Source organism: Zingiber officinale, chromosome 8B, assembly GCF_018446385.1.
Source record: "Zingiber officinale cultivar Zhangliang chromosome 8B, Zo_v1.1, whole genome shotgun sequence".
NCBI lineage: Eukaryota > Viridiplantae > Streptophyta > Magnoliopsida > Zingiberales > Zingiberaceae > Zingiber > Zingiber officinale.
In genome coordinates, this window is record NC_056001.1 from 17,871,947 (window position 1) to 17,887,577 (window position 15,631).

Consider the following 15,631-nt stretch of genomic DNA (forward strand, 5'->3'; position numbering starts at 1 on the left):
TCCATGTTACAATTGCCATTCCATAATTGATGCACTGTAGGATCCGCAAAATATTTCAACTGAGGTAGCTAATAGATAAACTCTTTGCCAATCCAAATTACAACTGGATATAAAGGCACTCTTTCTTCCTGAGCGCATATCTCATACTAAATCGACTAAGATATAGCAGCCTTGTGTTGATCTATCGTAGTTCACACACAATTCAAAGAAATATATATTACACGTCAAACTGGAAAATTTTATACCAATAAAATAGAATGCTCGCATGTATACTGATCTAATACTATCATTTGGCTGGTTTCGCCTGCGCTGTCATAGCTCGCAAATGGCCAGCTATTTGGGTAAAAGATGGCCTGTGCATTGGATCGGGAGCCCAGCATTGCTCCATGAGCCTTCTCCATTCCAGGTCGCAGGTAGCAGGCACTGGAGGCCTTAACGTGTTATTCACAATGCCTCCTGCGGTATCAAATGTGCATACAGGTCATTCAGTAACAGGAAAATGACAAGCAAGACGTAGTTGTATTAGCTTTCAAGCATCCCACAGGTCTGCTTGATTTCATATGAAAGGGGAAAGATAGGTAGGCAGAAAAAATGAGCTGGTCAAAAGAACTGAACAAATTCATGGCTCAAAAGTTTTGCCACTGTAACTTGATACCAAAACCAGTTTCCAAGAAATTCAGAATAAAAAGTTACTCTATTCAACTGAAAACATGACTGAAATCACGGGACAACATCAGAAATTGGGTTAAGAGGACTTAATGTTCATTAAGCATGATATCATGAAGAATTTCTCTTAAATAAAAACTAAGAGGAAAGAGTAGTCAGACTTGAGAGTCCTCAGAAAATAAAGAGGGCAGCAAGTGTGCATAGCTGACTAATGCCAGGAGAATTAACTATATGCGTCCTTGGGCTTGCATTATCATGAATGTCATAAAGCAATGTGAAAATTCATCCTAGGTGCATAGGTATCCTCAACTAGTTACTAGAAAGCAATAGGGAAATTTTAAAAATTTTACTTTGAAGTTCATTCATTATCCAAGTTTTGAATACAACAGGTCCAACCGAGATGAACTTCTAAATTAAATTTTATTTTACAACTTTTGAAATGGTCAGTCAAGGTGATGCAGAATAAATTAAAAATCAATTCTATATTTTTTTAAAAAGACCAAGACTAAAAACTCTTTATTCTTTTTATTTTACTAGTTCTAGGAAAGCTAGTAAAGTTGATGCCAATTTCTGGATCCCCACCCCTTGTTTCATTCGTTCAATCAATAATAATACAATTTCCAGGGTTCTCTTTTTTTTTCCATGCAAGATTATTGAGGCATACAACCGTGATATCATTGGCTGACACACAAGGATCAATCTACTTCCCTTGGTTATGTTGATTAAATACATCAAAACCCAACTACAGTCTCAACTTTGGATCCACCTTGTGTTGTAATCTTCATCCATTGTTGCACAAATTCTTTCAGCAAACTTTCATCTTCTTTCCATCCATAATCTCTCCATTTGATCCCATTCAATGGAGTGTTGTGGCCTAATACATTTGCTTAGATGTGTGCATAGCACCGGTGAAGTTTCTTCAAAGGTAAGCATTTAGTTAGTTTAGCCAGATTTTGTCTATATTTTACACTGACACTATTGCAATTCATGCACGGCGAGCGAAACTAGCTTCACAACAAACCTAGCTCATGCAGGATGCGACAATATTCAAACTAAAATTTATCAAATATCTGATAACCAACATATTTTACTGCACCTCATCAAGATAAAACAAGTTGGTTGTTTAATAGAATCACAGGAAACCTCAAACTTTTTTTAACATGCATCAAGTAAAAGCCAAAGTACCAAGTTCACTTTTATTATGTATTTGAATTTCATATAGAAAACAATTTTTCACATACCTATGATTGCACCATAATGCATATTGGCATAAGGTTCTTCCCCGGTAAGAATTTCCCACATGACAATGCCAAAGGAGAAAACATCTACCTGCAGCCATCAACATATCTGATACTAAGGATAGATGGAAGAGTGAGCGGGTGAACTCTAAGTATATGCACCTCTAAGTAGTCTGAAACTCTTTGATTTAAAAGAGTGGTTCGACAACCCAAAGAAATGAAAAAAATATATTTTTCTTAATGATTGCATTAAATCTAAAGATGAAAATTAGTTAATGCCAAAAGGAGAGAAGTTTTGTATATTCTGAAGAAGAGGAAAATTTTACATTGTTAATTGAGGTTTATTTCAAGGTCAGCTTCAGGCAGACTGAAGTGTCAAAAGATAGCATTTTCTGCTCATCATACAAACAGAAACCATGATTACCTTCTCAGACACCTTATTGCTACTTCCATTTAATAATTCTGGTGCCATCCATGGTAGTGTGCCTCTGACACCACCAGAGACTAGGGTATTCCGCTTAATTTTTGACAAACCGAAATCACCAACCTGAATAACAGGCATTGCACAGCCATCATTGGAAAAATCATCAGCATGATCAATTTTCCTGTTTGTTCAAGTTCAAGTTTTCCATATCCCAACAAATGGATAGCATCTGCAGAGAATAATGTTAAGCATTGGGCATACCTTACAAATGGGACGTGATTGATCTTTAAGATTTACAAGTAAGTTATCGCATTTCAGATCAAAATGTACAATGTTTTTAGAATGCAAATATTCCATTCCAAAAGCAGTGTCTGTTGCTATGATAAGCCTTTTACGACGATCTAGGTACCTGTACGTTAATATCCCCCCAAAAATTAAATAAATAACTGATATGATAAAATGAATCCATCGATAAGGAAAAGTTAAAATAGCTTACTTGTCCTTGCGTAATAAAACATGTCGAAGAGAACCATTAACCATGAATTCTGCAACTGTTGCCATGGTTCCACCAGGCCCATCTTTAACAACACCGTAGAAGGCAACCACATTGGGATGATGAAGTTGGGAAAGAATCTCAGCTTCCCGCCAGAACTCCTTGGTCTGAGAGCAATCACTTATTATTGCAGCCAAAGATATTTAACTATGTTTCTTTAAAACCTTTTTTATGCTTCTCTACATCTAGAATTTAAAGTACATTTGCTCGGTTGGCTACTTATATGAGCATGTTGTCATTCAGAAAAAAAAAAAATTGACATACAAATCTCTCCTGCTCAGGTGATCGACCAGTAAAGCAGCTCTTCTTTATTCGCTTTATAGCAACATCAGTGCCCCTCCATTTTCCATGGTAAACAGTGCCATAAGTGCCAGAACCTAGTTCACGTAGTTCTTCAAGGTCCTCATTTTTAATTATCTGATAATGTGCAACTTTTAGCAATTATATTCTGAAATGGTCAAGTAAAATGGAAAATGATGAGAGTGCAACAAAAGGAGGTTCCTAACTACATGAACAGAATGAGACAACTAAAGAAATGTATCTTCAATAACGAATTATGAATGCTTGGCATGCTAAACTCTTTGAGGAACTCGTTCCAGGCAAATGTAAGAAGTGCCTCCCTTATAACTCTCTCTAAAAAAATTAACGTCACGAAAAGACCAATAAAGATAAGAAGGATCCTCATTTCTCTCCTTCTCACTCGAGACCTCTTCCTTATATAATTTATTTATTCCAAGTTGATTTCATCAACTCTGACCATACACTCACTCCCATCTGTGATATAGACTTGGAGCCAAAATGAAGCAGTCAGACATATTATCCTAGATGGAGACCCGATCATTTTGATGATAGCAAGACCACTTTAGTATGATTATAAAGACAAATACTATCTGTTTTCACAAATACAATAGTAAGATTAAAATAATACCTGCACATTAATAAGGTCCAGATCATAAGCAGAAACATCTAAATCTGGCTCAGCTGCTTCCCCACCTTCATATCTCAATTGCTAGGATCAAAGAACAGAAACACAAAAGAATTATAATACCAATGCATTCATAAAAGAGTCTGCAAAGATAAAAGAAAAACACATACAAGGAATTTATTGTTGACCAGATAAGATGAATACCTCTTTTTCTGAAATACAAGTTCTTAACGTCTCTCCAAACTTTGTAAAAGGATTCTCTACCTGCAGACCTTCACCCTTGTGCAACATGTTGTCTACCATTGCGCTAGATGATTCTTGCATTTTCTCACTAAAATCAATTTGGGCATTGGTCTGACCAAAATCAACTTTATCATTGTCCAATGGTGCAATTTGGGGTTGGTAACTAATATGATCTTGATCCATTAAAGAATAGTCTTTGTGGTTGAATTCACCCTGAGCCAGAATCCTGAAGAAAGACCAATGCTTAGGATCATGGTTTTGCATGTTCAGAGTCAATCCAACATCATATTTGTGAGGGGGATTTATATTTGACAAATCCTCTTTGGCCTTACTAAAGATATCAGAGAGAAGATTTGGAGGGAATTGGTCATTAATATCAATAAGAATATCTTTCCTCTCAGGAGGTCCAGAAGATTCCTCCAGAGAGTGACCTCCAGCAATACGGTCAACATAAGCAAGAGATGCAACATGATCACCAACATCAGTACTATATGTGATATCATTAGATGTTTCAGCCCAGGGATTGTCAGGAAGAACAGGACCTTCCACAGGTTTAATGGAAGATCCATCAGCATGTGCATCTTTTATATCAACAATACTTATGGGCTTGTCTGTGTGTTTGCTCATATTGGATTCCTGTAAGATCCTTTCCTCATGAACAGAAGGGTTATCAGACACAGACTTTGAAGATGCAATTTGAAAATCAGGCTTCTGAATCATCCTCCCTTGTTTATAGCATTTTTCATCAGCGATACCATCATGTTGAACAGGTCCTACATGAAGGACAGGATTGAAGACAATTTCATGTTGGTCATGTATAGCCTGATTAGTTGAATTATGGATATCCTGAGAAATTTTAACAGTCTCTGATCCATGTGGAATGGAGACAGATTCCAATTTATTAGCTTCACTAGGTGTATTGACCAATTGTTTATTTTTTTCAAACTGCATGAAATCATCTTTGATAGTTTCATTACTTTGGCATGGTGGTTTTGCAGATAATAAAGACTTCTCAGAATGTGAGACCATCTCTCCCTCAATTATGTTATCATCTCCTTCAACAATGGATTCTTGAGCTGCAAGCAAGCACGCCTGATTTATTAAATATTGAGAGCCAGGGGAATTACCAGATTTAGATAATCGGTTCAGGAACTCTAACTGCTCCCTGGGAAGACTTGCAGATTGGTAACCTCGGAAAGGCTGTGAAGGTGGATTATTGAAACCTACATCAAATGCATCAGCTTCATCATCAATGTTACTAGGTGCCAAACCGCCACAACAGTAGTGGTCATCTTCAGTTAGGTCAGAATTGTGACCAGCATTCACAGAGTTCACAGATGATACTGGCGTAGCATCTAATTGCTTCCCTATGTTTGTTACAGCAAGTGTTAAATTCTCTTTTTCAGAAACGACATGCATACTTACTGCATGGATATGACTCAAAAAGGAAACATCATGCTGCTGCATGGTTGAACTAGGTTCATGAATGTGGGAGCTAATATGCTCATCCTCCATTTTTTTATATGAGAAACTATCAGCTGCTAAATTCTGATCTCTCTTTGCAGTTTCTTGATCAAGCAAACTTATACCAGAGTAAGGATCTTGTGACGCACCTTGATTGAAAGGTTGTTGGTCTGGTTGAATAGAAATGCCGATATCTGTATAATTGCTTGTATATTGAAAATCAGAGGGCACATGTAGAGGAATGGAGGTTCTGCTATTTGAATTTTGGCATATATCAGAAGAATTGATGAGATTGTAAGAATAGTGCTCGCCTTCAACATAGTGGTATCTATGGTCCTCAAAACGACGCGAATGACTATCAACATAGTGGTATCTATGGTCCTCCAAACGATGTGAATGACTATCATAGTCAGCAGAAGAGCTTTGCTGCAGTGATGAAGGATATGTAGTGGGAGATGCTACAGGGACAATAACAAAACCAGCTGACTGAGTTATACCTGTGTAAGCATTAGCTATTTCAGATTCAACATTGAGATTAAGCAACTGATTCAAATCGCTTAATGAAGTGTTTGATAATCCATGTCCATATGAAGATTTTCCAGAATCGAAATCCATGCCATTCACTGCAGCAACAAATTGGATCTCAGAATAACCTTCCATATTCTCCAAGTGAAAGCATCCATTATCAGTATCATCTATAGCAAATAGAAACAACCTGATTTTCTGAGATCCCTGACTACATTCAATAAGACTGTACTCATCGATCATAATTAGCAAATCTTCATCAGATGAAACAGATATAAGCGCATCCAGGTCTTCCCCAGGTAATTGATACTTGATCATATGAGGTCTACTGTATATGGCTGTTGTCTTTAGAACAAGCTCTTCCCACAAAGTATCCCTTCTTATTCGTACAATACGTGTATCACCTCCCACATACCTCAGCTTTCCATCACTGGGTCTAGGTAAGATCTTACCACCATAACTGCATAGAAATTTCATCCGTTTTGATGAGATGTCAGAAGCTCTTGGAGTATGCCCAAGTGAAATTGTTCGGTTACTTCCCTCACCAGATGATACATGTAGCATTGACCTTGATGATGCATAATGACCTCTATGTTCAGTATCAACCGAGTTATTCTTCTCAATCTCCTTTAGATCACGATTATTGACATTTGTAAACACTAAAGCATCTGAAGCACTTTCAGACTGGGTTTGTGGTATATTTGGCATATTCTTTATGTTCATGTAAGTGGTAGTTATATTTTGATCTCCGGGTGCATTTTGAGCAATCAGTTTCTTGGATATTGCTCGTTCTCTCATAAATTCAAGTGCAAACTCCTCGCCTGTTTGAATTGAGTAATTCAAAACAGGTCTTGGAGCGCCTGATATGCTAACCTCTGGCAATCTAACATTATCATCACCAGAATTTGGTGGGGATTGTTTAAGTATCTGACTTACAGATCCAACTCCTGTTCTGGCATTCATTGGATTGATGGCGTATTCAAGACCTTTCCCAATCAATCTAGGAATTTAATTTGATCGCTCATTATTGAGCTACAATTGGATGGGAAGAACCCCCCAGACTGGACCACCATCTAGCATGATTGAACATAAAATTTGCACATGCATCCTTTTTTAACCAATCCCAAAGTCTCCACAGGGAAATCATTACAAGAATCAAGATGTTTAAAAATACAAATGCTCCTTAATATACAAAAGAGAATCCTGTGAATGGAGCAAATTGAACAGTCAAGTAGCTTATCTGGAATAAGCATAATTTTCACATTCTATGTTAGCAAAATCAGTGAAAAAGATAAGAACAAGAAAAATGATCTTCAAGTCCTAAACAAAATAACAAATGTGACATGCCACCAAAAATTGTTCACACCAAACAAAAATTGTTTTGGTTGCAGATTAATGGTGAAAAAAGGCTCAAAACTCAGATAAATCTGATTGAAGAATATACTAGACAACAAAGGAAGGAGACTTATATTGGATGGTGAAGTGCAGTTGGGGTTCTAGCTCCCAGCTCCTACTCCACGGCCTATGATCCATAGGTGGATCACTCTTGAAACCCCACTAGTTTCTCCTTCTCATATACCTTCCATAACTAGAGATAGCTCTTACAGCCAATACAACAAGGGGATACAAGATATAAGAAGAAAAAAAAAACACAATAAAAAAAGTAATTACACAAATTAGAGCTTTTCTTTTGCTTTCTTTCTTTCTCAGTGCATTGTTCAAAATGGCTATGGAATGCAACAAGACTCTCTTTAGAACCGATGTCAAAACCTCCCCATTAAAGTCCCTTTTATAAGCTTTTGCTAATTCTCTAGAATACACCAATGTGTCGAATAATTGTCGCATTTCAGTAGACTCATCCTTCATCCAGTCAATTGATCTAGTGTAGCAACTCAAGAATTTGACCATTGTTTGCATCTCTATCCCATCAATGGTTCCTACCTAGATTTCATCTGTAGCAGCAGTTGACTATTTTATACAACCCAATTGACTCCAAACTAGTCACAAACATAAATATTATGTTCATTGGCAAACCAACATAATTTGATTGCCTAGTCAACTCAATCATCAGTTGACTACTGTTCAATCCACTCGCGCCCAAATACTAGCATTTTGTTCATTTCTGTTTGATATCTAGTCAATTGCCTAGTCAACTCAGTCATGAACCGATTGAATTTTAATTCGGCTGACTGAATTTTACTTCAACCAACTGAACCAAACTATAAACCCCAAAAACCCTGACTTTGGGATTTTGAGGTTTGTCAATCGACTGAATATTTCCATTAATCAATTCATCCACCAATCAACAAAATTCATGTATCAGTTCAACCCCTCAAAGGTTAAATCATCTTCACATCATGCTTTTGGAACTTTCTTGTTGCCTAGTACAAGTTGGCCTTAACTTACCAAGACTTCCAATGTCTAATGACAACCTTTAGGACTTCAACTTTGTCAAGTATCCAATAAACCTAAACCTACCAAGAATTTCAATTGCCAAGCTTTAAGTCAACCTTGACCCATTAAGACTCCACGTGCCTAAAAGCCACTGCTTTGGGACTTCATCCATGCCTAACATTAGTCAAACTTGACTTGCCTAAACTTCCAACACTTACTAAGCATCGAATCCTCCTTAATCTGCTTAGGCTTCTATCACTTACCATGCATGCAGTCCTCCTTGACCTACTTGGCACTTGCCAAGCATTCAATTCTCCTTGTCCGCTTGGACTTTCATCACTTGCCAAAAGTGTGGTTGACCTCAACCCATTTGGACTTTATCCAATGTCAAGTATCTCATCAACCTTGATCTCTCAGCACCAAGCAAAAGTTGATTGCGCCAATAGCTTATTCATATTATAGGCTTACCATGATAAGGAAGACCAACTATTGGAATAAAATAAAAGTGGATTTTAAAAAGTAAGCAGCGGGATGATTGATTTATCTAGAACAGAGGAATATAATTTCTTCAACTTTTGTTTTTCTTCTTTCTTATAGTGTATATATAAAGGAAAAGGTTATACTTGTCGGAAATCTGACAAATGAAGCTTTGTGGTCCCCATAAATTTATCAGAAGTGTCATGTTATGCCCATAGATATTGTGCCTCACCTCCTGACTCTTGTTTCCTACCTATTGATATAAATAGTAAAGAAAAAAAAAGAGAAAGACTATTGGACTTGCATATATCCTAAATCAAATAAGATAAGAATGCAATTTTCTTAAATTACATGGTGTGCACACATGACCATCTTAACCAAATTTGTCATATACAGTTACTGCCGTCGTCACTAATCAGGATCCACTTACTCATTTGAAGCATCACATTTACTAATACTAATGCTCCCTGCCACACAACATTGATAGAGACATGACAAGAGAGCACATCCCCACATTGCATGGATGTAGGGAGCAACATACACTGTCAAGTATCAAAGACTTCCCTACCTCCTGAGAAACCTTTTGAGACATGGAAAAACCATAAGATGTGCAGGTCATCCATGAGCTATAAACCTCACTCTAACAAATGTAAAGTAGATTCTCTATGAATAGTTAAACTTTGATTCCCTCAATTTTACATAGTTGTATAGTATACATCAAAATTATTGAGTATAAAGCAAGGCACCAAATTGCAATCAGCAAGTAGTCATACACAACAGCAAAGGAAGGGGCATCAAGTTTGAACCATCCAAGTTATCTTTCCCCCAAACAAAGAATCATACCAATGAATATTATTCACCCACTTGGCGTCATACAATAGTTGAATAAACCCCCTAAAACTAAAATAATAATAATAATAATTAAAACATGGCGAAGGATACTAGGGCTTGGGATCACAACACATAAATAAAAATTGAAGCTACCTGAAAACTAATAAAGAAAATAAATAAATGATTTTCAAGAGAGATTTTCTATCTAATAACACGACGTCTATTCTGATCTACCTGGATATGAATCTGGAAGCTCATTCTAACTGCAAAACCTGAGTGGGGGCATACTCTGCAGAAAACACAGAAGGAGGAGGAAAAAACTCATTTACTAACAAAACTAAGCTACAAACATTTTACTAACAAGGAGCACTCGTCCTCAAATTCATCATCAGAATTATTCCCGGCAAAACACCAGGTTCCAAAAAATGTCCCACCTCTAGAATCCGATCGCATAACAGAATAATCCTCCTAAGTTTTCAATCAAGCGACGGATACAAGTTAACGACACCAACCAAGACGGCAAGCCTGAAAAGACCAGGGCAAGTTCGATCCTCTTTGAGAAATTTGATTTGAGACACAGGATTCAGAATCGAACCCCGAAGACGAAGAGACATCGGCTAAGAGCGATTCAATTCGACGCGACGAGGCATCTTCCGCTGCACTCTCTCGTCTCACTTCTTCCGCAAGCACGCCCAACCTGAGTGATAAAATGTATCTGATATCTCCGGGACAAAAAACCACGGACGAGGGGATGATGGTCCGGTCCAACTGTCCGATTCCGGTTCAAACAAATTATCCGAACCAGTTCGGATTTCGGTTTCGGATCGAAATTACTATATTATTGATTGTATTTGTTGAGTTCGAATTCTCTGTCCGAATTCTTGTATCCCTCTGTCTTACTCATCAATTGAACGGATTAAATCAATCATATCTCAATGATACTGCACATATCACGAGGGATGTTGTATATATTTTAAGAATATCATCATCGTCCGCATCGACAAAAAAAAATGAGGACACGGGAATTCGAAAATTTGGGACAAAGATTCGAACTAATATTTGTTGGCCACGAGGTAAAAGATTTTACTATAGATAATGAAAGTTCTCTGCGTTAAAAAAGTCCTACAAGATTTTATATACCTATAATTTCAGCATTCACCTGAAAGAGGCTAATTTAGACATCTAAACCAACATTAAATTCGAACAGTAAATTATTCAATTAATTAATTTAAAGATTATGTTCCTAGTTCAATCAACTAAATATGCTACAATCCAAACATTTGTATCGAATTCACTATTACCTTAATTGAGTTTATTGGTTATATGGCATGAGTCCTCTTTGATCACATATTTTTAACTCGTCAAAATATGATGGTGTGTAAAAGGAAAGAATTATTTAAAATTTAATTTTTAATTTAAATGCATTTTAATATGTGTTATATTTTAATGTATCGTGTATAATAATTTTATAATTAATGATATATGTATTTATTGTTAGTACAATTATGCATTTAAGTACGTGGTTTTAAAGTTCAAGTAAGGAAGAATGTCAAGAAGCGGCTCGCCTAATTTGAGATTACAATTCAATAAGGATGCGAAAAAGATGTCCTCCTTATTGTTTTTTTTTTTTTCAATTTCAAAGCTGCATGAAGAAATGGAGAAATTATAAAAGAACAAGGAGTTGAAAATTTGAGTTGGCCTTCGAGGCGTCCTTTTGTTTTTTTTTAAATTGGAATCAAGGATGTTCTTTTTCATTTGATATTAAATAATACTCCATCCAATCTCAATTTTATTTTTATTTTTATTTTTAAAAATATATTTATTTTTAATGATATTATAATCATTATAATTTCATAAATGTTGTACAACTGCTACACTTATTTAGGTAAAGTTTTATTGAACCGGGTATATAAGTTTAAAATTATTAAATTATATATTTATTTTGGATTTTTCCCATCTACCAATATTTTGGAATAGTCAAATCAATTTAACTCCGTGTTAAAACGTCTGAATTTTTAATTAAATCAGTCGATTGAGTTTTTTAATAAGTCGACTGATTTTTAAAAAAAAAATAATTTTAAATAAAATTAATTGATAGATCAAATGAATTCAGATTGATATAAACTAGTTTTTATATATTTATTTATCTGTCCTGATTATATCCATGCTTTCAAATGTCAATTTGACGTTTGGTACATTAGATGATTTTGCCTAAAATCGACTGATTGACCAAATGACTTCAAATTGATATGAAACTAGTTCCTATGTGTTCCTCTATCTCTCCTTATTATATCCATACCCTCAAATGTCAACATGACTTAATATATTAAGAATACTGATTTTTTAATATGAATATTTTAAAAATTTTAATTCATGTTCAAAAAATCATTGCTCTTAATATATTAGGTCAAATTGAAGTTTGAGGGCATGGATATAGATGAACATCATCACTGAACTAGCCAAACTCATAGGATCTAGTTTCATGTCAATCCGAGATGGTTTGATCCATCAGTCGGATTTTTTAAATATGAATTAAAATTTTCAAACATACTCGTGTTCAAAAAATGATTACTCTCAATATATTGAGTCAAATTGATTTGTGAGGAAATAGATATAATCAAGAGAGGTAGACCAACATATAAGAACTTGTTTCATATCAATCCGAATTTATTTGTTCCATCAGTCAATTTTGGACAAAATCGACTGATGGATCAAACGACCTTAGATTGACATAAAACTAATTCATATGTGTTCTTCTACCTCTCCTGATTATATTCATACCCTCAAACATCAATTTGACTCAATATATTCGGAACAATGCTTTTTTAAATATAAATTAAATTCAAATTTAATTCGTGTTCAAAAAAGCATTGTTCCCAATATATTGAGTCAAAATTGGCATTTGGGGGCATGAATATAATCAGGAGAGGTAGAAGAACACATAGGAACTATTTTTATGTCAATCAGAGGTCATTTGATCCATTAGCCAGTTTTACCCAAAATTAGTTGATGGACCAAATGACCTCAAATTGACATAAAATAAGTTCCTATATGTTCGTCTACCTCTCCTGATTATATCCATTCCTTTAAACATCAATTTAATCCAATATATTGAGAGCAATTATTTTTTGAACACAAATTAAATTTTTTCAAACATATTCATGTTCAAAAAAGGATTGCTCTCAATATATTGGGTCAAATTAAAATTTGAGGGCATAAATATAATAAGGAGAGGTAGAGAAACATATAAGAACTAGTTTTATATCAATCCGAGGTTATTTGATCCATCAGCAGATTTGCCCCCAAACGACCTCGGAGTGACATGAAACTAGTTCCTATGTGTTCGTCTACTTCTCCTTATTATATTCATGCCCTCAAACTTTAATTTGACCAAATATATTGAGAGCAATCATTTTTTGAACACGAATATATTTAAAAAATTTAATTCATATTCAAAAAATGATTGCTCTCAATATATTGAGTTAAATTAATATTCGAGGATATGAATATAATCATGAGAGATAGACGAACATATAGAAACTTATTTCATATCAATCTGAGGTTGTTTGATCCATCAACCGATTTTTATCTCAAATTAACATGAAACTAGTTTCTATATATTCCTCTACCTCCATGATTATATCCATGGCTTCAAATGTCAATTTGACTCAATATATTGAGAAAAATAATTTTTTGAACATGAATATATTTGAAAATTTTAATTCATGTTAAAAAAAATCATTGCTTCTAATATATTGAGTTAAATTGATGTTTGAGGACATATATATAATTAGGGAAGGTAGAAGAACATATATGAACTAGTTTCATGTCAATCCGAAGTTGTTTGGTCCGTCAGCCGGATTTTTTAAACATGAATTAAATTTTTAAAATATTTTTATGTTTAAAAAATCATTGCTCTCAATATATTGGGTCAAATTAGAGTTTGAGGGCATGAATATAATCAGGAAAACTAACCGAATATATAGGAACTAGTTTCATGTCAATCCAAGGTCGTTTAATCTATCAGTCGGTTTTGGATAAAATCGGTTGGATCAAACAACCTTGGATTGACATGAAACTAGTTCCTATGTGTTCCTCTACCTCACCAGATTATATTATTGCCCTTAAACATCAATTTGGCCCAATATATTGGGAGCAATGATTTTTTAAATATGAACATGTTTGAAAATTTAAATTCGTGTTTAAAAAATCCAACTGACGGACCTAACGACCTCAGATTGGCATGAAACTAGATCCCATGAGTTCATCTAGTTCTTCTAATTGTATTCATGTCCTCAAATAATAATTTGACATAATATATTGAGAATAATATTTTTTAGAATTTGAATTAAAATTTTCAAACATATTTATATTAAAAAACTGTTATTCCCAATATATTAAGTCAAATTGACGTTTGAGGACATGGATATATTCAGGAAAGGTAGGAGAACACATAGAAATTAGTTTTATGTCAATCTGAGGTTATTTAGTCAATCAGCCAGTTTTAGGCAAAACCAGTTGATGTACCAAATGTCAAATTAACGTTTGAGAATACATAGAAACTAGTTTCATATCAATCCGAGATCGTTTGGTCTATCAACTGGTTTTATCTAAATTGATTTTGATTAAAAAAATATAAATTAGTCAACTGATTTGATTAAAAATTGAATGTTTTGACACAGAGTCAAATCGATTCAACTGCTCCAAGTGATAAGGGTAAAATAAAAAATAAATATATGATTTGGTAATTTTAAAACTATCCTACATGAAATAGGTATTTTGTAAACTTATATATGTCGTTTAGTAAAAAGCTGATATAGATATTACAATATACAATTATAACTTATAACAATAATAATCTTGTAATTACTACAACGGTATAACAATTATAATCATGTAGTTATTATCATCGTATAAAAAGCTATTATTTATAATCTCGTAATTGATACAACTGTATAACAGTTATAATCATGTAGTTGTTATTATATTAAGAAACTATTATTTATAATCTCATAATTATTATTACAATTGTATAATAATTATTATAGATGGAGATCTCTTTTTATAGTGTTATTATTTATCTGTACATGAATCACAAGGTATTTTCAAAAAAGGACAGATCATAAAGATGTTCTGACATATTTTTCAAAATAGACTCGTAATCTCTGCATTTGGTAGAGAGAAAGCTTTTAATGTACAGCTTGCATGCAGAATATTCTTTGTCATCCATGATATAAGATGCCAAAAAGGAATATGAGGGAGGGCGTTGGGTTAAGGACCCACAATATGTTACATGGCAAACTTGTCAAGTTTCTCCTGTGATCCGATCGACAATCGCTTATAAGGGCAAGCCGATCGAATTTATATAGTATTGTCAGGAACTCGTCCCTCACTCAGTCTATCTGTTTAGCCAAATAGTTCAATCAGACCGAGCGTCCATTCTGTCCAACCGGACTATAGTTCTGATTGGCCGGACTACTCGACCAAGCCAATTAATGTTAGGTTATGCTTGATGTGATTGTGTCTAAAACATATTTTGTAAATATGCACAATGGAAGATAAAATAATAATTCTAATTATTACAGTACACACACCATTAGGACCAAATGAATTTAGATATCTCCACAATGACATGATATTATCTACTTTAGACTTAAGCCCTTAGGGTGCATATTTATAGAGATATCATTTTCTTATAAATACTTTATCTTTCCCATGTATTTTTAATGTGAGACTTTGTTTACAACATTGCAACCCAACAATTATCTCCTCAAATGAAGGACCACAGACTTCCCACGTCGGATCCTCAACCCACCAGGTCTTCCTACCCCTTGGTCTACCCGACCTATTAGGACTTCCTTGCCTAGCCGTAACTAGGACTTCTGCCTGTT

The 15,631-nt window shown here is 34.6% G+C and overlaps 1 protein-coding gene across 5 annotated transcripts; it reads right to left on the minus strand.

Annotated features, from left to right (window-relative positions):
* Nucleotides 1-45: 45 nt before the first annotated feature.
* On the minus strand, nt 46-10,465 carry LOC122015114. Of its 5 annotated transcripts, none has more exons than XM_042571808.1 (10): nt 10,175-10,465; nt 9,975-10,029; nt 4,071-7,241; nt 3,810-3,890; nt 3,146-3,298; nt 2,825-2,988; nt 2,590-2,737; nt 2,329-2,451; nt 1,908-1,995; nt 46-456 (listed from the first exon to the last, which is right to left on the minus strand). In XM_042571808.1, the coding sequence occupies exons 3-10, from the start codon at nt 6,999-7,001 to the stop codon at nt 287-289; spliced, it is 3,858 nt and encodes a 1,285-aa protein (XP_042427742.1). In that variant the 5' UTR covers nt 7,002-7,241; nt 9,975-10,029; nt 10,175-10,465; the 3' UTR covers nt 46-286. The 5 variants fall into 5 exon arrangements, with proteins under 5 accessions (XP_042427742.1, XP_042427739.1, XP_042427738.1 ...); XM_042571805.1 differs by having other exon boundaries at nt 4,011-7,241; nt 10,266-10,464; XM_042571804.1 differs by having other exon boundaries at nt 4,011-7,241; nt 10,175-10,464.
* Nucleotides 10,466-15,631: the final 5,166 nt, after the last annotated feature.